The sequence below is a fragment of the Carassius auratus genome, chromosome 28 (genome assembly GCF_003368295.1).
Source record: "Carassius auratus strain Wakin chromosome 28, ASM336829v1, whole genome shotgun sequence".
Lineage (NCBI taxonomy): Eukaryota > Metazoa > Chordata > Actinopteri > Cypriniformes > Cyprinidae > Carassius > Carassius auratus.
Window position 1 is genome coordinate 1,720,930 of NC_039270.1, and position 26,954 is coordinate 1,747,883.

Below are 26,954 nucleotides of genomic sequence, written 5' to 3' on the forward strand. Positions count from 1 at the left end.
TGTGATGTGATATCTGATCTAAGTGGGCGTGGTGTGCGTAAGGTAGAGAGGACATGACTGATGATAGTCATAGTGTCCCGACGCTGTTCTCAGCCTGCGCTCCAGCGGAGTAATCAACTTTATTTTTTAAAATACTTTATATATTTTATATTTAAACCGAAAACATGATGTGATTAACACTCAAGTCATTCAAGTCATCGTCTCTCAAGTCAAGTCAAGTCCCGAGTCTTTAACTTCCAAGTCCAAGTCAAGTCTCAAGTCATAAAAATAGCGACTCGAGTCCAAGTCACCAAGTCACAAGTCCCCATGTCTGCCTGTTATAGCCTAAATAGATAAAATATACATGATAAACAGGAGCAAACGTATACAGAGCTTCTGAGTTCATTTTGCTTTTGAGCAATAGATGAATAACAATTTATTTGTTTTAGATATTTTATGTTTAGATATTTCTACTTTTTGGGAGTCCCATATATCATTTTGTTTTCCTGCATCCTGCACACACGCGAGTCTTGTCCCGCGCCGCTCTGTTGCATCGGGTCTCGCGGGAGCAAGTCTGTAATCCACTGGCACTTGACTTGACAGTGCGTGTGCTACATCCTCTTTACAATCTCTAGATTATAAACACTGCATTCTGTCAGCAATGTAACGCAGCAGTAACGTAGTAAACTTAACTGTAACCGACAGTAACAGTTCGACTTACCTGAAGAAAATAAAGCATTTATTTTTATTTCATTTGTATCCTTTTTCTATTATATTTATCAATTATTGTAATTTGCTTATTTTCTTAGTTGATTTATTCACCTATAAAATCACCCCATTTATTTATTTATTTCCAAATAGAGCTGTTCAAGTCATCTGGTGATACTTTTTTTCCATATCGCAACATACATCGCTGAGAAAAATTATCGCGATGTGAGTTTTTTTTTTTCAATATCGTGCTGCTCTACTAGTAAGTTTAGTCAAGCTTACAGGCTCAGTAGCTTCTGCAGCATGAGCACAAACATGTAGTCCTTTATTGTTGTTGGTGTTAAATGACGTAGTGGTGTCTGACTATGGTCGAGATGTGGGGTGATGACATCATTGTTTCACAAAATATGTGGATTGGCAGTACACAAAAACACAAAGGTGTCATTTTCAGATTTATCCACTCTGGTTTTTTTAAAAAATTGGGTTTTCACTGCCCCGAATGCTGGATCCGTCTGGACGAAACACGTATACCATACAAAATATTTACATATACAGCTAAATGCGTCTCCGCCTGTACAGGGCCTTACTGTGGTTGGTTTTTGTTTGACTGTGTATAACAGAAGACTTAATGGAACACGTCCCATGTGCATTGCGTTTATGTGCTTTCTCTCCTGGGTGAATCCTCTCATGGGTTTTCAGATTTGATGAACGACTGAATCTCTCATCACAGTGTGAACACTTGTAAGGTTTCTCTCCAGTGTGGATCCTCTCATGTGTTTTCAGACTCGATGACACACCGAATCTCTTGTCACAGTGTGAACACTTGTAAGGTTTCTCTCCAGTGTGAATCCTCTCATGTGTTTTCAGATTTGATGACTGACTAAATCTCTTGTCACAGTGTGAACACTTGTAAGGTTTCTCTCCAGCGTGAATCCTCTCATGTTTTTTCAGACTTGATGACTGACTGAATTTCTTGTCACAGTGTGAACACTTGTAAGGTTTCTCTCCAGTGTGAACCCTCTCATGTCTTTTCAGACATAATAAATTGTTGAATCTCTTGTCACAGTGTGAACACTTATAAGGTTTCTCTCCAGTGTGAATCCTCTCATGTCTTTTCAGATGTGCTAAATGACGGAATTTCTCGTCACAGTGTGAACACTTGTAAGGTTTCTCTCCAGTGTGAATCCTCTCGTGTGTTTTCAGATTTGATGACTGACTGAATCTCTTGTTACAGTGTGAACACTTGTAAGGTTTCTTTCCAGTGTGAATCCTCTCATGTGTTTTCAGACGTGATGGATGACTGAATTTCTCGTCACAGTGTGAACACTTGTAAGGTTTCTTTCCAGTGTGAATCCTCTCATGTGCTCTCAGATTTGATGAACGACTGAATCTCTCGTCACAGTGTGAACACTTGTAAGGTTTCTCTCCAGTGTGGATCCTCTCATGTGTTTTTAGACTCGATGACACACTGAATCTCTTGTCACAGTGTGAACACTTGTAAGGTTTTTCTCCAGTGTGAATCCTATCATGTGTTTTCAGAGTCGATGACACACTGAATCTCATTCCACAGTGTGAACACTCATAAGGTTTCTCTCCAGTGTGAATCCTCTCATGCAGTTTTAAACTGCTCTCTGACCTAAAAGTCTTTTCACACTCAACGCACATGTACTCTCTCACACCAGTATGTATTTTCTGATGTTCTTTCAAACTTTGTAGAAGCAAAAAACTCTTACCACACAAATGACATGAATGTGGCTGCTTCTTTGCATGAGCTTTCAAGTGTTTCTTCAGAAGTGAAGCCCATAAAAACTTTTTACTGCATTGATCACATGCATGCTGCTTCTCTCCAGTGTGGATTTTCATGTGATCCTTAAAGTTTGATGATTGTGTGAAACTCTTCCCGCACTGATCGCAAGTGAATGGTTTCTCTCCAGTATGAACTCTCATGTGACACTTAAGATTTGATTTATGTGTGAAACTCTTCCCGCACTGATCGCAAGTGAATGGTTTCTCTCCAGTATGAACTCTCATGTGACACTTAAGACTTAGTTGATGTGTGAAGCTCTTCCTGCATTGATTGCAAGTGAATGGTTTCTCTCCAGTATGAACTCTCATGTGACGTTTAAGATTTGATTTAAATGTGAAACTCTTTCCACACTGAGTGCAGGTGAAAGATTTCTTAACTCTTTTTTTCTTTAAATATGTCTGTTTGGTTTGAGAGCAAATCAAAGGTTTTCCACCAGTTTTGACACGATTTTTCTCCTCAACTTCACTTGATTCTTCATTTTCCTCTTTTTCTTCAATGAACTCTGAAATTAAAAAGTAAAAATTATTTATTTTTGGTATACTGTTAAAAGGTGAGAGAACATCTGGAAATTACACAATTTACTTTTCTTGCTTTAGTTTTACTGTCTTGTCTACTGTAATGGTACTGTAATGTGTTTTACTAATTTAATAGAGACCCGGTTAACACATGCACTCAGAGAATGGTCTAGAACCGATTGCAACGCTGGTCTAATCCCTCTCTCATTTCTTCGCAGAAAGCAGCGAGTGACCGACAGCCCACACACTTTGGAGCACGTCAGGACACCCACTTTCACCTTGATTGGCACCGAAGAGCACGGAGAGCACACGGGAAGCACCAGCCACCAGAAAGCGGATTAGCACACTTCACCAGGCACCCTACACTTCTCAATAAATCCACCCTCCAGGGCATTTAATTCACGCACCTCTTGTCGAGTGATTCTTCACCCCGTGACAGTGGTGGAGAATGCGGGCAGAACAGCGAGGAATCACCGACAAGATCAACGCCTAATTTTTTTCCCTTTTTCCCTGTTTCTGTCACCAGCACCACGGAAGGTGACACGCGCGTCCACGCGATGAAGGACGTCTTACAAAGCCTCGCTGAAGTAAGCATCCGACAGCAGCAAATAGCGGAACACCTGGCCACTCGCCTGGGCAGGACGGAGGATGAACTCGCCGCCGTCCGGGGGGCCGCAGCCCAGCGTGTTCCGCTACCTGAGCCTCGGGCACAAGCCACCCGTCTGTTACCTAAGATGATGACCGATGACGATGTGGAAGCCTTCCTTCAGGTCTTCGAAAACTCCACCCACCGAGAGGGATGGCCAGAGGACGAGTGGGCACGTGCGCTGGCACCCCTCCTCACCGGTGAAGAGCAGAGGGCTTACTTCTCGCTCCCCCTGACGGGTGCCGACAGTTATATCGAAGTTAAGCGAGAGATCCTGGCGAGGCTGGGCCTCTCCCCTGTGAGCGCCGCCCAGCAGTTCCACGAGTGGCAATACAAGCCCCGGGTGCCAGCCCGTGCCCAGGCGGCCGAACTCAGCCGCATCATCCAGCACTGGCTGTTGGAAGGAAGCCCCACCCCAACACAGGTAGCGGAACGAGTGGTGGTCGATCGCCTCCTGCGCGCACTACCTTGTGCCCACCGACAGGCCGTCGGCATGAGGAACCCACGTGACATCCGAGAACTAGTGGAACGATTGAGCTGGCGGATTCTGTCCATCACAGCAGGCCGACGGTTCCCCCACCGCGAGATGAGCCCATGCCAAGTGCAGAACCACCTCTGCGAGCCTGGCTGGCAAGCTGCATCCTTCACCAACGAGTGCCGACGGGAGCCCCCGAAGCAGAGGTGAAGGTGGATGGAAGATGGTTCCAGGTCTTGTTGGACTCAGGCAGTGCAGTCACCCTCATCCAGTCGCGGCTGTGCACCCCTCGAAGCGGCCGGAAAAACTTCCTACCGATTACCTGTGTGCATGGAGACACTCGCCAAGTACCGAGGCGGCTGCCTGGACCCCGCCGCCTACCGGCCCTGCTTGTCTCCGACAGTGGGAGAGAAGGTGAGGCCCCCTCCCAATCTACTAATCTGTTTTATGATGTGTAACAACAGGTCACTGGAGGGGGCTCTTTCACCAAGGAACAGTGGGAGGATGACTGACTCAATCACTGTTGGAGGCAGGTGCGAGTCATAGATGGAGAGGACGTCCTCCCCCGGCCCCACCCTCTCCCACATTTTGTTGTAGAGAATGGCCTGCTGTATTGTGTCACCCAGCGTAGGGGGGAGGAGAAAAAGTTACTAGTCATGCCTCGAGCCAAGACAGAGACCATTCTAGAACTGGCCCATTCCCACCCCATGGCAGGACACCTCGCGGCAGCCAATACCGCACAACGCATCCGCGACTGCTTCCATTGGCCGGGCCTGGACGCTGAGGTAAAGGGGTTCTGCCAAGCCTGCCCGACCTGTCAGGCCAAGTTGCCCCGGACTCCTCCCCCCAGCCCGATCATCCCACTGCCTATCATCGAGGTGCCCTTTGAGCGGATTGGAATGGACATAGTGAGGCCGTTGCCGAAGTCTGCCCGAGGGCATGAGCACATCCTGGTCATCGTCGACTATGCCACCCAGTACCCAGAAGCAGTCCCCCTGTGGAAGGCCACCGCGAAGTCCATCGCCAAGGAGCTGTTTCTGCTGGCCAGCTGAGTCAGCTGTCCCGGCTAATGGCAGACCTCTGCCGGCTGCTGCGGGTGAAGCAGTTGAGGACCACTGTCTATCCCCCCCAAACTGATGGGCTCGTAGAGAGATTTAACCAGACCCTCAAGCAAATGCTCAGACGCGTGGCAGCGGAGGACAAGCGGGATTGGGACCTCATGATCCCCTACGTGCTCTTTGGGATCCGCAAAGTTCCCCAGGCCTCAACTGGCTTCACCCCCTTCGAGCTCCTGTTTGGCGGCCACCCCCGGGGCCTCTTGGACGTGGCCCGGGAAGCGTGGGAGCAGCAGCCGGCCACACATCGTACCATCATCGAACACATCTGGCAAATGAGGGAACGGATCGACCGAGTGATGCCGTTAGTCCGGGAACACCTAACCAGGGACCAACAGGCACAGCAACGTCGTTAAGACCGGGCAGCACAATCACGGGAGTTCCAACCGGGAGACCACGTCATGGTCCTGGTCCCCAGCTCCGCGTACAAATTTCTGGCCTCCTGGAAAGAACCCTATTCGGTGGTGGAGAGGATTGGGCCAGTCACGTACCACCTGAGACAGCCGGGACAACGGCAGGCGGAGCAACTCCACCACATCAACCTCCTGAAAAAATGGGTGGGGACCCGGGACCAAGGACCAACCTGAGCCTCACCTGTGGTTGTGGATGTCAACCCCCACCTTTCGGCTGCCCAGAAAACGGAGCTACAGCACCTGGTCAGTCAGTTCCAGGATGTGTTCTCCTCTCAGCCCGGGCAGACCAATGTGCTTCAACACCATATCCGGACGCCTCCAGGAGTCGTCGTTAAGCAACGGCCCTACCGAGTCCCGGAGGCTCGTCGGCAGGCTATTGAGGAAGAGGTCCAACAAATGCTGAAGTTGGGGGTAATAGAACCATCCCGGAGTCCAGGGTCTAGCCCCATTGTGATGGTCCCAAAGCCGTATGGCACCCTCCGCTTTTGCTACGACTTCCGCCGCCTGAACGAAGTCTCTGAATTCGTAGGGTACCCCATGCCTCGGGTAGACGAACTGCTGGACCGCCTAGGAAGGGCCCGGTACATCAGTACCTTGGACCTCACCAAGGGCTATTGGCAGGTGTCGCTTGGCAGGACTTACCGCAAACCCCCCGAAAATGCCACCTAGCCCTCTCTGAGGCCAAGTACCTAGGCTACCAAGTCGGCCGAGGACTCATCCGGCCGCAAGAAAAAAAAGTTGAAGCCATCCACGCCGCCCCAAGACCCCAGACGAAGACCCAGGTATGAGCCTTCTTGGGGTTGGCGGGTTATTACCCTTGTTTTATCCCCAACTTCTCCTCTTTAGCCGCCCCCCTGACAGTCCTGACCAGGAAGGGGCAGCCGGAGAAAGTATGCTGGACCCTGTCGGCGGAAGAGGCCTTCTCCCAGGTGAAAGCAGCACTCACGTCCTCGCCGGTACTCCGCGCCTCCGGACTTTAACTGCCCCTTCCTGCTGCAGACGGATGCCTCCGACACAGGACTGGGAGCGGTCCTCTCCCAAATTCAAGAAGGTGAGGAGCATCCGATCATTTACACCAGCAGGAGGCTGTCCCCCGCCGAGAGGTGGTACGCCGCCGTGGAGAAGGAAGCCCTGGTGGTCATTCCCCACCCTCCCCTTATTTCACCCCTACTTTCTACATGTCTTCACAGGACCAGAACGACGCTTGGGTGGGGGGGGGGGGGTGACAAGCACTCCCAGAGGAATCAGCATAGCCCTGGAAACCAAAGCAAAACACCTGCACGTCCTTATCACCGGCTGATCGGTCACAGCTGTTCCCCATCAGCCAGCACACTCAAAATGAGCACATGCTGCATTTAGAGAAGTCTCGAACCGAATGCAACGCTGGTCTAATCCTTCTATCATTTCTTCGCAGAAAGCAGCGAGTGACCGACAGCCCACACACTTTGGAGCACGTCAGGACACCCACTTTCATCTTGATTGGCACCGAAGAGCACGGAGAGCACACGGGAAGCACCAGCCACCAGAAAGCGGATCAGCACACTTCACCAGGCACCCTACACTTCTCAATAAATCCACCCTCCGGGGCATTTAATTCACGCACCTCTTGGCGAGTGATTCTTCACCCCGTGACAATATATAGAACAAAATTATAAACAACACTTTAATTTTTGCCCCATTTTTCATGAGCTGAACTTAACGATCTAAGACTTTTCCTGTGTACACAAAAGGCCTATTTCTCTTAAACATTGTCTTAATCTGAAGGCATAGATACAGTCAGGTCCATAAATATTGGGACATCGACACAATTCTAATCTTTTTGGCTCAATACACCACCACAATGGACTTGAAATTAAACAAACAAGATGTGCTTTAACTACAGACTTTCAGCTTTACATCCAAATCAGGTGAATGGTGTAGGAATTACAACAGTTTGTACATGTGCCTCCCACTTTTTAAGGGACCAAAAGTAATGGGACAGATTAACAATCATAAATCAAACTTCAGTTTTCCTTTTCTAGCAGCTATTTTATTAATCGTACATCGGTTTTACTCTTTACGTTTTCGGATTGTTGCTTCAACTAAGAAAAGTCATAACACACAGGTAAGAACTCCATAGTTGTATTGCAAATTAGTAGCAGCTTACTTATTGAGGAACGATCGTGATTTTGTGCAAAAACTAATTTAAAATAGTCAAACAAACCCCTACATTCCTAAAATCACTACATATAATTGTTTGGAAGGTTATAGTGTGCGTTATTTTTTTTTCTTTTTAACTTCCTTCAGCTCTTTTCATGTTTGGGAGGTCCGATTGTACAAATTATGAAATAATCGATATCCCAATTTTGCATATCGTCCAGACAACAATTTGGATATTATTGTCTAAACGATATATCGCCCACCCCTACAACAACTCTCGTGCCTGGTGTAGACACAGACAGTGACTGCTCTATTTACAAATAAGTTATAGGCTATAAGAAGTAGTGTTGTCACGATACCAAAATTATTGTTTCGATACCGATACCTAATCAAGAATTGCGATTTCGATACTTTTCCTGAAAGGGGAAAATACGTTCTCAAATATCATTGATGTGCTTTATTTTAAAACTGGGACAATATTCTAATTATATAATACACTAATAAATGAACATATGAACAGCAGATATATTAAACATTTGAACAAAATGTGAAATATCAAAATATAAAAAATAAAATAGAGCAATGACATTCAAGGTAAAGAAAGAATAAATTTAGCAGCATTATCTCAGTTATCATAAGAAACAAGAGTAATAAATTTATCTTGATTCTGAACTTTGAATAAAAAATAGGAACAACGTTTATATTAAACAATGTTTCTGAACTCAGAAGATTAAATGTCAAAAGAAAAATAATATCAATTTAAGAAATGGCATTCAAGAAAAAAAAGCAAATAAAATATAGCAGCAATATCTCAGATATTCTAACTTATTCTGTCAGTTGTGCAACCTTTTCTTTCACAGGAGAAAACTCAGCCAGTGAGCTTTAATGAGCATCATCTTTATTGAGCGTCATGTTTTTCTACAGTCGTGGACCGGCGGCCACAGTATCACTTGTGCTCGCACATGCAGCCTAGTGATGCGCGGGTCGGGTTTTTTTTCAACCCGCGGGTCACGCTTTTATGAAATTATTTGGCCCGCCCCAGCCTGCAAATAAAGTAACATTTCTTTACCCAACCCGACCCGCACATCGGGGACATCACGGAAGATACTTTGCTACTAGACTCATATTTCTCATTCACTGAAGATCCTCCCTCCACAGCAGCGCGCGAGCTTGGCGCTATTAGCAGCGCATGCGCAGCTCATGAACAGCTCTGTGAACCGTTTCATCCTGTCAAAGAGTTACTCAAGATGTGACGGAGCATGTGATTTGTTGAATGTAGTGAACGAATCCGCCCTTCACTGAACGAGATCGAGAGATCTTCTCATTTGTGAATGAGTTGAACTGATACATCTCGTTTATGAACGAAATGAATGAGTATACAGGGTCAGTGAGCCAAGCATGTAAATCTCGATCAAAAATAAGCATATACAAAGTGCAGTTATAGGTGCTGTGCAGATACGCTCGTTTTCATATTTAGCATACAGAACATAACTCCACGTTTAATCCCTGATTAATGTGAATATTATATATTATTACCAAACAATTAAAATGTTAATTATGCAAGAAAACCTCGTGCTTTGTTCATCTGAACAACTTATTTAAACTATTTAATGTGATTATGCACAAATTTTAGAAAAGCCAAATCACTTCAGTAAAGCCCCTAATGCAGCCATCTCGCTCTAGTGCTTTTTTGCTTGCGTGAGGAGAGGCATAGGGAGGCACTGGAAGCGGGCGTTTCACACACCATCATGAAATATGTCTCATAAAAATCTGGAACGCAGTCATTCTTTGAATTATCGATCCTAATAAATGTAGGTACTGTGAGGTTTTTAATTTCCGAGAATCGCGATACTTTTGAAGTATCGGTGCACCGTGCAACACTAATAAGAAGAAAAAAAAACTAAACCAGCGCCATAAAGAGATGGAAATATAGACTAGAAAATATATCTATATTATAGATATCTAGAAAATATATCTAAAATATATATATGTCCTCTGTCCATGACACTGAGTCACTGCGGAGCTGCCAGTTTGAATCTGAACCGCTCTTAACGCCGAGTGGATGGTTAGATGCATGATGGGCTAGTATTAACAAAAAAAAAAATAAAAAAAATAAAAAAAATAAAAGGTCTTTCCAGCATTAAGGTAATAACATTACAGTTTTTTATCATCTTGTCTCAGTTCTAAATGTATAACTAAATTAAAACTTGTTTTGAAAAAATTATGTGTTATTTGAACATTGATTTTAAAATAGATTTAAATCATAAATCAGTTTTTTTTTAGGCCATATGATATCGCCCAGCGCTAAAAGCAAGAAGGCTCCCTTTAAAATCACTTAAGTTGTCAATTATAAAGTTCTTTTTTACATCGTGTGCATTTTGTTGATTATAAGGAGAGAACTTGAGTTTAATCGTGAGGATGGTTTATTAATCCGTCCATTCTTTAGAGTTTCAAAGATTTAGCTAAATCGTGCAAGCTTAATTTATTTGTTTCTTGTTTTAGGCTAATTAGGCATAATGTGAACGAAATTATACAGTGCTTCACGTTTAAACGTGCAACAATTTCTTAATCAGTTTACAGACAAATGTCTTTTTCCCAAGAAGTTATCTGTCAAAATAAAGGACAGGTAACAAATAACAAAAATGCATGTTGTTTTATTGAAGGAATTTTAAAATATAAATTTAAATATAGGCATAATATATGAAAAAATTGACATTGCATATTAATCCATGAAGACTACCCCCCTAAATTAGGCTACCACTTTTAATGCTCCAATGCAAAGTAAACCACAATTTCTTTTGAATATAACACAATTCATATAATATAAATAATACTGCACACATTTTAAATGTATAAAATCTCAAATATGGTTTAATACCATATAGCATAGAGAAAATATAAGCACAGGCTCAGGCACAGGCTTGACATTTATCCTGCTTGAATTTGTGCTAAGAAATGCACATGACTTCGTAAGTACCAAACTTTCATCTGCGAATATTAGAATGAGCTTTATTGCCAGGTATGTTCACACATATGAGGAATTTGTTTTCGTGACAGAGCTCCGCAGTGCAACATAACAGCGACAGAACAAAAAATAAAAATAAAAAATACAAAAAAAATACAAATAGGTGGGTAAGTAATGACAATATACAAATGACAATGTATGGCAGGTATATTACAGTGAGCATTTATGTATGTATATTATGTGCAAAAAATGTAAGTGTACGCTAAGTATGTGTATATAAATATAAAGTGTAGTGTGTTCCACAGTTATTATCAGCTGTTCATAAGATGGATTGCCTGAGGGAAGAAACTGGTCCTGTGTCTGGTCGTTCTAGTGCTCAGTGCTCCGTAGCGTCGACCAGATGGCAACACTTCAAAGAGGGAGTGTGCTGGATGTGAGGGGGGTCCAGAGTGATTTTGACAGCCCTTTTTCTCACTCTCTATAAGTACAGTTCTTGAATAGAAGGGAGGGTTGTATCAATGATTACATATTAAATATATTAAATATTTTGACTATAGTGTTTTTCTTTCATTTTCCGTGACTGAAGCCGTCAAATGTAACACATCAGAGAGGAAAAACTGACGTCTATTTGAGAAATGTGCTTTGATGTGCTTGTTTGAAAACTTGTGGTTAAAGCGCCACTCAGCGGCCAAAAGCTGCAAATGCAGTTTACGGACGACGCGGCGTGGCATTACTTGCAAATGTTCGAGACCATCCGCGGGAGGATTGTTCAGGTTCAAGTTCAAGTCTGCTTTATAGTCAATTCTTCCACATGTTCAGTACATACATACAGAGAATCGAAAATGCGTTACTCTCAGACCCCCGGTGCACACAGATAACATTAAAATTAAAGCCTAAAAATCTAGATCAAAATATAAAATGTAGATACAACTATACAATAAGGGAATGTTAAAAAAAGACATAATAAAATGAAGTGAACAACAGTGCAAATAAAAGATTATTTAGTGCAAAAACAAAAGCTTATTAAGTCTGATTAAAGTGGCAAAGGGCTCAAGAGCAGTTATATTATTAAACTGACTGATGAGGTAGTGGAATGACGTCAGTTCCATGGAGAATGAGGTAGTGAGCAGACCAAAGCTGCTCAAAGTGACTGGTGCTTGTCATTGTATATTAGTGTGGGGGAGGGATCCGGGGGGGTCATAGTTCAGTGGTGCTTGAGGCAGAAGAGTTAACAAGTTAGGGAGCGAGTTCAGCTTCCTGACAGCCTGGTGGATGAAGCTGTCCTTCAGTTTGCTGGTTCTTGCCTGGAGACTCCGCAGTCCCCTCCCTGATGGCAGCAGACTGAAGAAGCTGTGTGATGGGTGTGTGGGATCACCTGCGATGGAGAGGGCTTTGCGGGTGAGACGGGTTCCATAGATGTCCTGGAGGTAGGGGAGAGAGACACCAATGATCTTCTCAGCTGCTCTCACTATGCGTTGCAGAGTCTTTCGGCAGGACTTATTGCAGGCGCCATACCACACAGTGATGCAGCTCCACAGGATGCTCTCGATGGTGCCTCTGTAGAAGGTTTACATGATCGGGGATGGGGCTCTGGCTCTCCTCAGTTTGCGGAGGAAGTAGAGACGCTGATTTGATTTCTTGGCCAGTGCTGCTGTGTTTTCAGTCCAGGAGAGCTCCTCTGTGATGTGCACACCCAGGAACTTGGTGCTGCTCACTCTCTCCACAGTCGCACCGTTGATGGTCAGAGGAACGTGCTGAGTGTGTGCTCGCCTGAAGTCTACAACAATATCCTTCGTCTTCCCCACGTTCAGAGACAGATTGTTGTCACTGCACCACCCGGACAGGCGGCTCAGCTCGCTCCTGTAGTTTGTCTCATCCTTGTTGCTAATGAGACCCACCACAGTCGTGTCATCCGCAAACTTAACGAAGAGGTTGGAGCTGTGTGACGGTGTGCAGTCATGGGTCAGCAGAGTGAAGAGGAGGGGGCTCAGCACACATCCTTGGGGGGCCCCAGTGTTCAGTGTGATGGTGCTGGATGTGTTGCTGCCGACCCGTACTGCCTGGGGTCTTCCAGTCACAAAGTCCAACAGCCAGTTGCACAGCGAAGTGTTGAGCCCCAGTTGGATCAGTCTGTAAATTAGCTGTTGAGGGATGATTGTGTTGAATGCTATACAGAAGTCAATGAACAGCATTCTGACATATGAGTCCTTTTTGTCCAGATGTGTGAGTGCTGAGTGGAGGGTAGTGGAGATGGCATCATCGGTCGAGCGGTTGGACCGATATGCAAACTGGAAGGGGTCCAGGGAGGGGGGGAGGGCAGACTTGATGTGGTGCATGACTAGCCATTCAAAGCACTTCATGAGGATGGGGGTAAGTGCAACAGGACGGTAGTCATTGAAGCAGGATGGAGATGGCTTCTTTGGGACTGGGATGATGGTGGTAGTTTTAAATCATGTGGGAACAACAGCGTGACTCAGTGATATGTTGAAAATGTATGTGAAGACATCAGTGAGTTCTGCTGCACAGTCTTTCAGTACACACCCAGGGATGTTGTCAGGACCCGGAGCTTTGCAGGCATTGATCCTGCTGAAGGATCACCTCACGCTGTCTTGGGTCAGCGTCATCACCTGGACGCCGGGAGGAGGTGGAGTCTTCTGTGCAGTGGTGCTGTTTTGTTGCTCAAACCGAGCGAAGAACGTGTTCAGCTCATTTAGCAGAGAGATGTTGTTGTCACAGGTCCCTGGTGGGGGCTTGTAGTCCGCAATGGTCTGTATCCCCTGCCACAGGATCCTAGTGTCTTTGCTGTCACTGAATTGATGAGCTATCCTCTTAGATGTGTTGTCTCTTAGCCTCTCTGATGCCGCGGGACAGGTTGGCCCTGGCTGTTCTCAGGCCCACCTCATCTCCAGCTCTGAAGGCAGCGTTCCGTGTCTTCAGAAGTCTGTAGACCTCCCCTGTCATCTACGGCTTCTGGCTGGACCGGACAGTGATGGTTTTTGTGACCGTTACATCATCAATACACTTGTTGATGTAGGCAGTGACACTCCTGGAGGTCAGTGGTGTTATTGCATGTGGTAGCCTGCTTAAACATGTCCCAGTCAGTTATGTTGAAGCAGTCCTGAAGAACCTCTGATGATCCTTCTGGCCACACTTTAATCTGTTTTTGAACTGGTTTGGCGACTTTAATGAGTGGTCGGTATGCAGGCATAGCATAACAGTGATGTGGTCTGAAGCTCCGAGGTGGGGGAGGGGGAGGGCTTTGTAAGCTCCTCTCTGTGTGGTGTAAACAAAGTCCAAAATGTTATTACCTCGTATTGGAAAGTTAATGTGTTGGTGTATTTTTGGAAACACACTAGGTAAGCATGGTTGAAATCCCTAGCTATGATGAGAAAAGCATCAGGGTGTGCTGTCTGCTGCTCACTGATGTGCTGGTACAGTTCATTTAGTGCATCGTTCCTGTTGCAACTGTTTTTCGGGGTAATGTACACTGAAATGGGCAGTATAGCAGTATATTCCCTCGGCAGTTACAACGGCCAGCAAATAATCAAACTCCACCAAGGGTGAGCAGTGTTTGCTGATCATAACAGTATCGCGGCACCACGTGTCATTGATGTAAACACAAAGCCCCCCGCTGTTGGTTTTTCCTCCCGCGACGAGAGCTCTGTCCGCTCGATAGCATGTCAGCTGGTCAAACTGAATAGCGCCATCTGGAACACTGTTGCTGAGCCATGTTTCCGTGAACACAAAAACACAACAGTCTCTTACAGTCCTCTGAGTTGAGCGTAGTAATCGAATGTAATCCAGTTTATTGTCCAACGAGCGTACGTTTGCCAGTATGATGGTGGGGTTGATGGGTTGTGTGGGTTAGCCGTTAGCCTAGCCCGGATACCTCGCGCTTCCCCTCTTCTGCTTCCTCTCACACCGCTTGTGGCGCCTCCGCTGTGGGCGAGATGCAGTAGTGGGGGTCGGTGATGGTGAAGGTCCCCGTAGCAGACCTAGATCCCGTAGCTGTTCCGCATGCTCGGAGTTTAACTGTAAAAATGCGGTTCTGCCGACATCGAGCAGAAACTCTCGACTGCGCGCTTACAGACAGGTAGACGCGATGACGACGTACAAAAACTCTGTGACTCACAAGACATAAAACACGAAAACACTGTTCTGTTGGGACAGAGAGAAGCCACTGCGTGTGGACGCGCCACCATCTTGATCACTTACTTGGGCACATGTAAATGTCAATTTTAATAATAAAAAATAATAATAATAATAACAATATATATAAAATGTAATAATAATAAAAAAACAACATTTTAATAGTAACTTCATGGAAAATACACAAATATGCAACTAACCATCATAAATTGTGGAGGGCTTTTACTTTGAGGTTCATTTACAGTTGAAGAGAATAGAGAGAGAGACACTGAGTGATTGAAGACTAATGCACGGTGCATGTTGGGGCTGTGTATTGCCAAGAAGCTGGCGATATGATACATATCACGATACAGGGGTTGCGATACGAAATGTTGCAATTCTGTCAGCAAGATGCTATATTGGGATATTTCTTATTTTAGGAAAAGGATATATTTTCAGGAAAGCGGTCATTAAGAACACAATTCAATTCAAGTTTTTTTGTATAGCGCTTAATTCTTTAACAACTTTACAGAAAAAAAATTTTCTACAATATTTAGAAGTTGCTTATTAGTGGTGACTGTCAATTTAGGTACATGTGGCACAAATGAAGGGAAAAATCAATTAAAGGCATAATCAAACAGACAATGAACACTATTAACAACAATTATTTATTATATGAAGCAATCAAACTTCTGTATGATATAAGAACACAACAATATATGCAAACCTTAGCAATAAGTAAATAAAAATTATTTTACCTGAACACAGTGGGATCTGCTTTGCAATAGTCAGTCCCTGTAACATTCAACATTATTGAAAATTTTTTTTTTGCAGTACGAGTAAAGGGTGGGGGTGCTGGGAATTAAGGTGCTTCCAGAATCCTTTAGTTAAATGTTTATTACCTATAAAATGTATTTTATGATAAGAAATCCAATGTCATAACATTTTGATCTAAACAAAATATTCTGCTTAATATAAATAAAAAAGGGCAATGATTCTGAAAGAAAACAAAACCATTTTAACGCAATCCAATACAGTTGTCAGACTTTCCACTTGGATTTTACAGGTTTTTTATTTTGAATTTATGTTCTATGTGGAATCACCAAAACCATGATGCAAGCACCACCCCAACTGTACAACTGTGCACTGCGACCCTAACCCCCCCCTTGTCCCATGCGAGCCCCTCTTCAGACGGGACGAGGCGGGACGGAGGCAGCGCCGTCACCATGGTCCCGCGTTGGACGTTACCACAAAAGCCCAAATGATGGCACACTTCAGCTTTGTACAATGTACTAGGAACAGGGACAATTTTTTCATCCTCCATTACTAGCAGTGAATAGCTATATTCATACTAACATTAATGGCATGCCCTAATGCTAGTATTTCCTGTTACTCTCACTGTCGTTCAGAGATGAAGACTGCCATCTAGCGGTCGGGATGTAAACTTATTTTTGAGACTCCGTGTTTTGGCCGATTTTGATGTTAAGTGTTCCACTCGGACCTCGCACAGACAACATCCCGTCAGAAGCAGATTGAGTTCTGTTTGGCGGCTTTGAGTTTAATTCTGTCTTTTTAATATCAAGCATGTCCCGCTTGTCTCATTCATTCACATTCATTTATTAATACTAACAGTCTCACCCGCTGAAAGCTGCGTGGAAAAAGCTAAAATAACCAGTAAAATGTTTCATACTGGCTCTTGGCACAAAGTATATTACATTTACACTTTTTCTGCTGTTCAAACAACAATTTTTTTTTGCTATTACTACAAAATAACAAACTACATAGCAGCTTGAGTTCATCGCTCTATGTTACCATAGACAAGTCAGTGGTTTGCTGTCGTGACTCTCGCAAACAGCACTGAATGCGTACTGAAAATGCACATTGGCGTTAGGGGTGTGCAATATGACAATTTTTGATCATGAACGATAAAAATGTCTCCACGATCTGCTTTTGAAGAAATATCGTAGTACAGTGCTACAGCCCACATTCTCTCGGGCCGGACGGAATTGTGGGTGGGGGTAGTGCATGAACAGTTCTCTCTCCACCTTCAATACCACGACTTAGGTGCCCTTGAGCAAGGCATCGAACCCCCAACTGCTCCCTGGGCGCCGCAGCATAAATGGCTGCCCACTGCTCCGGGTGTGTGCTCACAGTGTGAGTGTGTGTGTTTTCACTGCTCTGTGTGTGTGCATTTCGGATGGGTTAAATGCAGAGCACAAATTCTGAGTATGGGTCACCATACTTGGCTGAATATCACTTCACTCACTCACTAACAGCAGCAGTTCTGGTGCCCCTGTTATATACTATACTAGAGGTTAGTGTTGTCACTGTACCAAAATTTCATTATTCAGTACCGATACCAGTGAAAATCCACGGTTCTCAGTACCAATTTCGATACCAAAGATAACACAAAAATATGCTAATAAAAAATATATACCTTTTTAGCACAAAAAATAAAACCAATGCCATTCTTTTACTTATTTACAATTGTGTTTAAAGTTTTTCTACAAGTTATATAATTATGAAAAACAGTAAACAAGTTACACCAAAATTTTATTTATCTTTTAATTTACGAAATGCAAACATTTTATTTTTGGTAAATAAAGGGGATTTGCTATTAAAACTAAAACATGTAAGAAATATTGTGATTTATTTCTTTAAAAAAATAAAGTTTTATAAATTTTTTCAACAGTAGTAGCAGTATCACATACATTAAAAAAATGCATGCTTGTGGTGATGCTTAAGATATTTTTGGCCATTGAGGGTTTCTGCAAAAAAAATAGTAATAGATCATATTAATTATTATTAAAAGATAATACTACTACTCATTCTACTATCATACTAATGTATATACAATGCACTATGAATTGATGAGCTGGTGGGTTCATGAATATTGATCACGTTGTCTGCGTTCGGTCAAACTGATTTGCTGAAATCAAAAAATCCAGCCAATGAAATTGCCATTTGCGCATTAGCTCAGCCCACTACCGGAGAAACCGGTATGTCTTCTGCTTGTTCGAAAATGAATATGAATAATTCTAAATGAACTCCATTATTTTGACAGGAGAAGACAACAAAGAATAGTTTACATCAGGGACGTGCACAGGGGGGTTGTTCAGGTTGCCCGGGCAACTGCCCATATGTCCTTCTCGACTCACGTTGCCCTTCCGAGGTGGAAAAAAAATAAATACAAAAAAATCGTACAATGGATGCAAAATTTCACGTAGGCCTAGATAAAAAAAATAAAAATAAAAAAAAAAATAAAAAATAAAAAAATTCGCAAAGCCTCATTCACTTCCATATTCGTGCACCCTTCCGAGAGTGAAAGTCGGTAGGGGAAGGGCAAACTCTCTTTACGTGGCTGCAGCGCTGCACGCGACCGGCACCTGAGCTGAGCCTGCATGAGCAGCCCTAGAAGGAGATTGTTGCGGTTGTCGGGTGAGACGACTCAACGTTGTCGGAAAAGTAATAGTAATGTTATAATCGTAAACGAAAACGAGCGAAAAAACGAAAACTAGTTGGGAAAAAAAATGTTAACTGAAATAAAAATAAAAACGAGGCATTACAAAAAAACGATAAATAACCAAAACTGTAATGTGTGTTTGGCAAAACTAACTAAAATAAAATTATATATTAAATGACCTTAGTTTTTTGTCTTTGTCAATGTCTTTCATAGAGCAAACGTTCAGCTGCATTTCATTTCCCTGCGTCTCTCACTCACGCGTCTCTCTCACATAACGTTACTCGCGCGCGCACAGCCCTCCCCTCCGTGCACACCGCGTCTCCATGAGAACGAGTGTTGGAAGCAAGTTCGCGAAAGGTTGGTATCTCGTGAAAACCATTACACAATCACATTAAAAAGTGGTATAAAAATATTTTTAATTCTGAATATAATTTTGTCAGTGTGTTAATGTCCACCCAAGAAGCGATTGCTACTTTAGAAAGTTAACTAGACGCAAGTTTGAGGTAAAATGCACCTGGGTTGTCGATGTCAAAACACTATTTAAGCTGTGATTCAAGTAAGTTAATTAATAATTGACGACGGGCCGTTGAATTATTAGAAAAATAATGCACACAGGTGAGGTGGTGATTCGGTCACGACTCGAAGCGGAGTCAATTATTCCGCTTATACCACGGTTACCACACCTCAAGACATCGATCAGATGATATATTTAAAGGGATTCGTTCGGTTTTTGTACTTAATCGCTATTGTGGGTAGGACTATTTCTTCCGCATCTCATCCAACGCTTCTTTAGCTGGTTTCACAATGTCATTTTAAAGCTGGTATTGGAGGCTTGAGCCATTGATAGTATTATAATGCAGTTATTAATGAAGTTATTAGAAAGAGAGCGAGAGAGACAGACACACACACAGAGAGAGAGAGAGAGAGAGAGAGCTTGTGTGAATTAGACTGCAGCAGCGTCTCTAAACATCGCTGTTATTACCTCGCTAGTGAGAAATGTCATGTGTACTTTTGGAAAATCGTCTGTCATGTTGTTGTTTTTGTTAGTCCTGTAATTTCCGTTATTACAGTTTTACTATGCGAAGTGATATGGAACTGTAATGCGGTCAAGAGAGCTGCCTGGTACTACATTCGTCATGCTTTTCCCAGAAAATAATGTCACGCCTCAGAACGTTCGTCAGCCAATCAGATTCAAGCATTGAACGGCCCCGTAGAATAAATATTAAATAATGTTATGTCATTTTTTTACTCTTACACTGAATGTTTGCTCCTTCATTCCAGATGAGTAGGCTATTGTATATGGTAAATTTAGTATAAGGTGAGAAAATTGTACAGCTGTGGAATTTGTATAGGGTGTGAATTCTGTATAGAAAATAGAATATAGAATCGAACTGTCCGAAAGAACTACTGGTGATCCGAAAACAGTTGTAATCGGTTCTTCACTCGTGAATGAGTCAGTCTTTTGTTCGTTATCTGGCTCGGCTCGGTGTTCATCTTCAGTTCTCTCTTCACAGCAGTTCAGTCAGTGTACTGTTTGAGTAAATGAATTACTCCGGGATATTGGTTTGTTTGAACTCAGAGGGAGTGTCAGCCACATTAAAAAAGTTAACAGTTTAAGTCATTTGAAGATTAATGCGTATAAGAGATGCGAACCGTTTAAAACTATTAAGTTCGATTTGGTGAACTGAATGATTCGTTCGCGAACCGGATATCCAGCTGCTTTGTTTTGAACTCTCTCTCACAACAGACACAGAAGAGAAGACAATGCTGAATAAAGTCGAAGTTTTTGCTATTTTTGGACCAAAATGTGTTTTCGATGCTTCAAAAAATTCTAACTGACCCTCTGATGTAACATGGACTACTTTGATTATGTTTTTCTTACATTTCTGGACATGGACAGTATACCGTAAACACAGCTTCAATCGAGGGACTGAGAGCTCTCGGACTAAATATAAAATATCCAATATCCAAAGATAAACAACATGAGGGTAAGTTATTAATTACATAAATTTGCTATCTGGGTGAACTAACCCTTTAAGAGACATCAGAGCCAGCGGCACATATCAGAAGATCTTGCCGAGGTAAGGTTCAAGGTAATCCGAATAAATGGGGGTTGAACTCAACCAATGCTGCGTGAACTTTGAAAAAGTACTACCTCGCCAGCAGGGACTTTCTGAGGTGCATTTTTTTTTACCTGGAACTTTATTTAGTTTCTGGTTCCTGTGGTGGAAACACACCGAATACCAGGCCAAAGTCCCTAGTTCCTAGTTACTTTAGTCTCTTCTTGGCATAGATTGAAATCCTCCTAATTAGGCTAATGCTTCTAATTAGTGTCCAGCGATTTGTTTTGGTGTCTCTCATCCACTTCCATGTTCGTCACTAAACACAAGTGCATGCGTGTCCTACGTCATCTGCCCAGAACGGCTTGAATACATGAAAGCCAGCAGAAGTGAGAAAAAAAAAGTATTTATAACATTTAAAATATGGATGTTTTTCTTACAAAAACACATTGATTCGCTACAGGATAGTGTTGGGCGATATGGTCATTTTTCAAATCGTCATATCGTAAGCCCGTGAGATCGACAAAAAAAGATATTATTGTGCATGGGTGGAGCAAGAGAAAATCTTTGTTCTTGTCATAACAATTATTTTGTGTAACTGCGCATGTGCACGAGATAGAGCCTATGGAATCACCAATAATCGAAAAAAATACTTTCAAACATACTGATAAACTAATGTTAAATATAAAAATACTGTATTTGAAATAGCTAGTTCATATATAGTGAGACGCGGCTGTCATATCGCGCGTCCTGTGACAAATCTGCCATATCTGCGCACGTAAGTTATCAGTCTAAATGTTCTACAAAATCAGTCAATGGTGAAAATCAATACTAGATTTAATTTAAAGTCCAGCAGTTTAACACTAATATTGGGCATAAACGAAAATGTTAAATATAAAGTATTCAAAACAGGTAAGTTCATTTATTTGGAGTAAAGTTTAATTGAACTGCTGCATCAGTCATACAGCGCTCTGGACTGCGCGCCTCACGATGAGCTCGACGCACCACCACAGAAACAAGAATGAGATGCATTCTAACATAAATGTGGCATTACACTCAGCTAATGAGGGCTCGATTAAAATACTACACGTATATAGACCGTTCAGATTACTTGTTAACCCTTTACTAGTCACCCCCCATTTTTCGGCATGGAGACAGAAATGACATACACAAAATAAAAAGGTTTCTGCTCATGATTCTTTCTGACTAGATACATAATCAACATATGTTCACAAAGCTGACACTTCAAAGTTTACTGTTCAACAATCAGAATTACTCAGACTAGGGCTGCACGATGTGTCGTTTAAGCATCGATATCGCGATGTACGAATCCACGATAGTCACATCGCAGGATGTGCAATGTAAGCTGTCGTAGTTGATCCATTATTCATTAACTCTGCGGGCCAGCTGCTCCCCAACCCTTGACGAATGTGATTCACGAATTAATTGCACAGCTTAATTAACCATCATAGAGTGAAAGTTTATCGTTAGCATGTGTTTTTAAGTCCTGTCAGTTTGACAGAGCAGAGAGAGAGAGAGAGAGAGAGAGAGAGAGAGAGAGAGAGAGCACGTGCGAGACCGTCTTCAAACAACATGAGCGCTGTCTTGCTGTCCCTCCCTCTTGCATATTAATCAATTGACATGATGGTGTCGGTTTAAATCATTTAAAATGATAATGTAAGTGTGCTCACCCCATTTTTGTTTGTAAGAAAAAATTCGATTAGATTTCATATCGCAATATATATAGCAGAAAAATAAAATAACGCATTGTCATTTTTTCCCAATAACGTGCAGCCCTAACTCAGACTGTTATGATAATAGAGATAAATAAGCTCAAACATAAAAACAAAAATACAAATATTAAAAACATTTTTTAAATGTATAAAAAAATTGTTGATGTAGGATATTATTTTAGAAACCTAGTGTAGCTAAAGAAATACCTTATATCTGCAGACGATCTATGTCCGTTTGTGGATGGAGACTTCATAGCGGCCAAAACTATGTATTTTGCGTGCTTCACATTATAGTGCGGAGTGAATAAAAATAATAACAAGGTGGCAGACTGAATTTATCCATGGTGATTCTCACGTAGTCCTACGTCATCACTACATAGTGAGTGTTATAAGTGATCAGTCTTTAAGAGAAGGACTATGTGAGAACTATTATGGAAAAGTTCCCTCTGCCGCCTTGTTATTATTTTGTCTTATCTTTATTTGTAACACGAGAAAGAGTTAATCTTTCAGAAATGAGAAGAGCGCGTTGCCGTGTAGCAGCCATTATTAAATGTGTTGGACAACAACTCCTCATTCTCAGTCTCTTTCATTTCATGGATTTAACGAGTTCTACGAGTCAAAGCGGACAACTTCAGCAACTACAACAATTACTATCCTGCGGCGTGCGGTGTGTGTGTGAAATGCGGTGCTGAAGTGAAATAGCTGGGCAGTTTGATAGCCGAATTAAAAGCCACCTAATACAAAAAAAAGTTATTATTATAATCTAATACATCAATAGGAAAATGAGCCTAATATCGTCTTGACTACTGACAGAAATCTGCTTATGTCGATATCTCTGACTATCGTAGATACACGATACTATCGTCACAACCCTACTACACATAGCTTCCAACTCTCACGCGTTCAGCGTGAGACTCACGCAATCGACCCCAAATCTCACGCTCTGACGCCACACCCCCATTTCTCATGCAGACTCGTGCAGCAGTGAGGAAAAAAAAAAAATTGCGCCATGATTTCGCAAAGCAACGCACAGAGAGACAGGACAGACAGCGTAGTGAATTCTTTTTTACAAATGTGAGGGAAATACTTTATTCCCATAAACTGTAAGCCGTTCTCCCTCCCATCTGCACCTAGTGAATTGTGAATGCAGGTAGAGGACTGCAATGGGTTTGGGGACCCCTGGGACCCAACGCAAATCTCGTGGGAGCGGGCAGTTTTACGTTTGCTGCGGGCGGGAGTGGGCGGTCAGAAAATTTCGCAACAAAATGTGTTTTATTTTGAGCATTGCAAGAGCACGTGAGAGGATCGGAGTGCTAAAATTTCCTGAAGAGCTCTGAGCGCCTTCTGGAGATTCCGCTCTGCTCGCTTAACCCATTCATTAATCTATGCGTTTTTTAAGTGCATTTTATCTTGTGTGTGCTTTTCACAGGCTTCATAATCTAGGTGTATTTTGTAAAGATCTACGCACATTTAATCTTGTGTGTGTGTGTTTGTGTTTTAATTAGCCTGTTTTGAATGTTCTATTGCACAACAACAGCTGCTATTTTCACTGAAATAAACTTAAAGTGAACGAAAATCAAATACACTTCTTCAGCGTTTGCATTTCAGGTAGGCTTGCTAAGGTTTGATTATTATTAATAAAATACATTTTAATTAGCCTAATACAATTAATAAAATTAGGAAGAATGTAAGAATTTTGTTTTGAAAAATTGCTATTTATCAGCATGCATTATTTTAGACAATTAACCAAGAATTTACATAAAATTCATGTAGACCTAATTGTATATATATAGTATTATGTTTTTTATTTTGTATTTATTTTGTTAAATTTATATCTAGCTTATTTTCAAAGTTCTCTAAAAGTAAACAAAGTGTTCATTTAATTTTAAAGTTATTCATGTTTGGTGCATGTCTATACAGTAGGCCTAGCCTGTGTTTAAAAAATGAGGAGCTGCTTTTGGTTTTGTTTTAACGGTTTAATTTTTTTTATAACGCTAATAAAAAATACCCAATGTTTTAGCCATGTGTGGTGCTTTGGTTTAGCATCGGTTACTTCATATTATTTAAATGCAATCATGTTTAAAATCGGTTATTCTGGATGTTAACTTGAACAAATATTTAGTCTGAGTAGCCTACCTATTTGTGTAGGCTACATTTAAAGTCCGCGGGAGTGGACCCAAACATTGCGGGAGTGGGTGGGCCTGAATTATTATTATTATTTTTTTTTTTATTTGATCAGGGACAATGCACAGAAAAAACATTAGTCTAAAAAAGAAGAGATGTCATGTGCCAGGTTATAGCAAACAATGCTAATTTCAACCCGCAGTCCCTGGACAGGTAGATGTTATAGGCCCTACGTACAAAAGTTCATAAAACATATACAGAACAATACATAAAATCATTACTTTACTCACATCATAAAAACACACTCCACTTCAGGAATCTATCACTCACTCACTCACTTACTCACTCACTCAGAATTTACATCGCTCATATCACAGTCAATTCAGTGCATACAGGTTTGCTTTAATAATAACCACTGTTTGGACAGGCGTGTAAATGTACTATAGTTTGTGCATGAGATAATCTCATTTGGAAGAATATTCCAAAGGTTCGCTGCTTTATAAAAGAATGATTGTTGACCATATGTGGTTCTACATTTTGGAACACTGCACTCTCCTCTGACTGTCGACCGTGTGGCTCTAGAAATTCTCTCCGAATTTAATGTGACAAATTTTCTCAAGGGGGGAGCAGCGATGTTGTGAATAATTTTAAATAAAGCAGAAATTTGATTATATTTAATGAGGTTTTCAAAACTCAAAATGTTATATTTACTTTGTACTTTACAGTGATGGCACTGGCGAGGCTTTTTATCATGGATTTTTATGGCCCTTTTATATAATGATTCAAGTAATTTTAACGATGTTTTACACACCTGAGACCAATTAGACATGCAATACAGAAGATGTGGGACAATCATAGTGTTGAGGTATATGTTTGAGGCTTCCGTAGTTAATGAATTTCTAATATGTTTATAGTTCATCAAATTAAATTTCAATTTATTACTAAGATTTTTTATGTGACTTTTAAAACCAAGGTTCGAATCGAGTATTAGACCTAAATATTTTGTTTCATTTACATTTTTAATTGTTTGTCCATTTACTTGAATTTCTTGAGTTACTTGTAATTTACGTTTATTTGAAAAAAAACATTGAGACCGTTTTATCAACGTTTAAGGTCAGACAAGACGTATGTAACCATTGTGCAACTTTTTGCATCTCTTTTGATAATATGTCAGCAACCTCCAGCTCATTTTCCCCAGAAGTGAAGATAACCGTATCATCAGCGTACATGATTATATCAACGTCCGAACACACTGTAGGGAGGTCATTTATATAGATGCTAAAAAGCAAGGGTCCCAAAATAGACCCTTGCGGCACTCCCATCGAAGTGGCTCTGAACACAGATTGGATGTTATTCACTTGCACACACTGATGTCGGTCGCTTATGCATTCATACACCTGGTCATACATTCAGCGGGAGCGTGGGGTTGAGGGTTTAAGAAAACAGTCCCACGCAAGGCTCTCAACGCAGGCAGGTCAGTGAGTTACAGGGTGTTCCGTGTCTCTGTCCAGTTTAGGCTAGTGACTAATAGGCATATGCTGTTATATAGTTTATATATGATTGAGTTAACATTGGCAGAGTTGTTTGTTTTGCAGCACTAAGCAGTTATTTTACATAACTTTTTCATAACAAAACAGTACAAAAGCATTTCCAGAATGCAAATATCTGGACATGCCTAGAAGTTAATGTTAATTATTGTTTTCTAAAAACAGAATGTCAAGTTCAACGACATCCCATATTAAAAAGATTTTGTTTATATCAATCACAACTCATCAATCATGTCCAGATATTTGACTGGTGGTGGTGTTAGTATGGATGTTAATCCTATTTCTGTAAAATGTTTGTGAAAATTAAATGTTAAATCTCCCAAGAAATTCTGTACATATACCAAATACTTTGACAATCAATATATACTTAATACACTTCTGCAGTGATTTGGTGTTTGTATTTTTTCCACACCAAGCCACGCAACTCCATAAATACCTCCCCCATAACAAATCCCCGCCCCCAAAATCTCACTCTAAGATGAACTCAAAAGTTGGCAGCCCTGCCTTTATTCATCCCTCGGAGCCATGTGAGGCACTTTTTATTACAGACGCGCATGCTTTATTTGACTACTTTTGGACTAAATACACCCTCCTACTCCAACATTTATCATGACATCAGAATATTGTTATGTTTTGTGAACAAATGTTCTGTATGTGTATCATGGCCTTATTTCAGTGACTTAAAAAAAAATTTCACTAACCATAAATAAACGTTTTTTCAAAAACACAAACATGTAGACTACATCTATGCAGCACAGCATATTATTGTTGCACAGATTGTGCCGGTTGCAGTGTTATCACAAGTTATTAATATGCTTATATATATACACATACATACATATTTACACGCACACACATATAAATTCTCCAGGGCTCAAAAATACCCAGAAAAAAATCTCTGTAAGCCTAATTTACCACAAACATTCATTAAAGATAAATGAAGAATAAACACCAACCTCCTTGTTCCTCGTGTTTTATTCTCAAAGTTTCTGGTTCCTCGTCTTTTATTCTCAAAGTTTCTTGTTCCTCTTCTTTTATTCTCCAGGTTTCTGGTTCCTCGTGTTGTATTCTCCAGGTTTCTGATTCCTCGTCGTTTATTCTCCAGGTTTCTGGTTCCTCGTCTTTTATTCTCAAAGT

The 26,954-nt window shown here is 41.7% G+C and overlaps 1 protein-coding gene across 1 annotated transcript; it reads right to left on the reverse strand.

The window, feature by feature from the left end:
• Positions 1-380: 380 nt before the first annotated feature.
• LOC113047466 (zinc finger protein 501-like) lies at positions 381-26,829 on the reverse strand. The gene is made up of 2 exons (XM_026208852.1): positions 26,774-26,829; positions 381-2,996 (listed from the first exon to the last, which is right to left on the reverse strand). Exon 2 carries the CDS (start codon positions 2,800-2,802, stop codon positions 1,243-1,245), a length of 1,560 nt encoding a protein of 519 aa, XP_026064637.1. The 5' UTR covers positions 2,803-2,996; positions 26,774-26,829; the 3' UTR covers positions 381-1,242.
• Between the last annotated feature and the right edge of the window lie 125 nt (positions 26,830-26,954).

Bases quoted from the DNA above. Each gene is read 5' to 3' on its own strand.
- LOC113047466 (XM_026208852.1), bottom strand. From the start codon at position 2,802: ATGAGAGTTCATACTGGAGAGAAACCATTCACTTGCAATCAATGCAGG.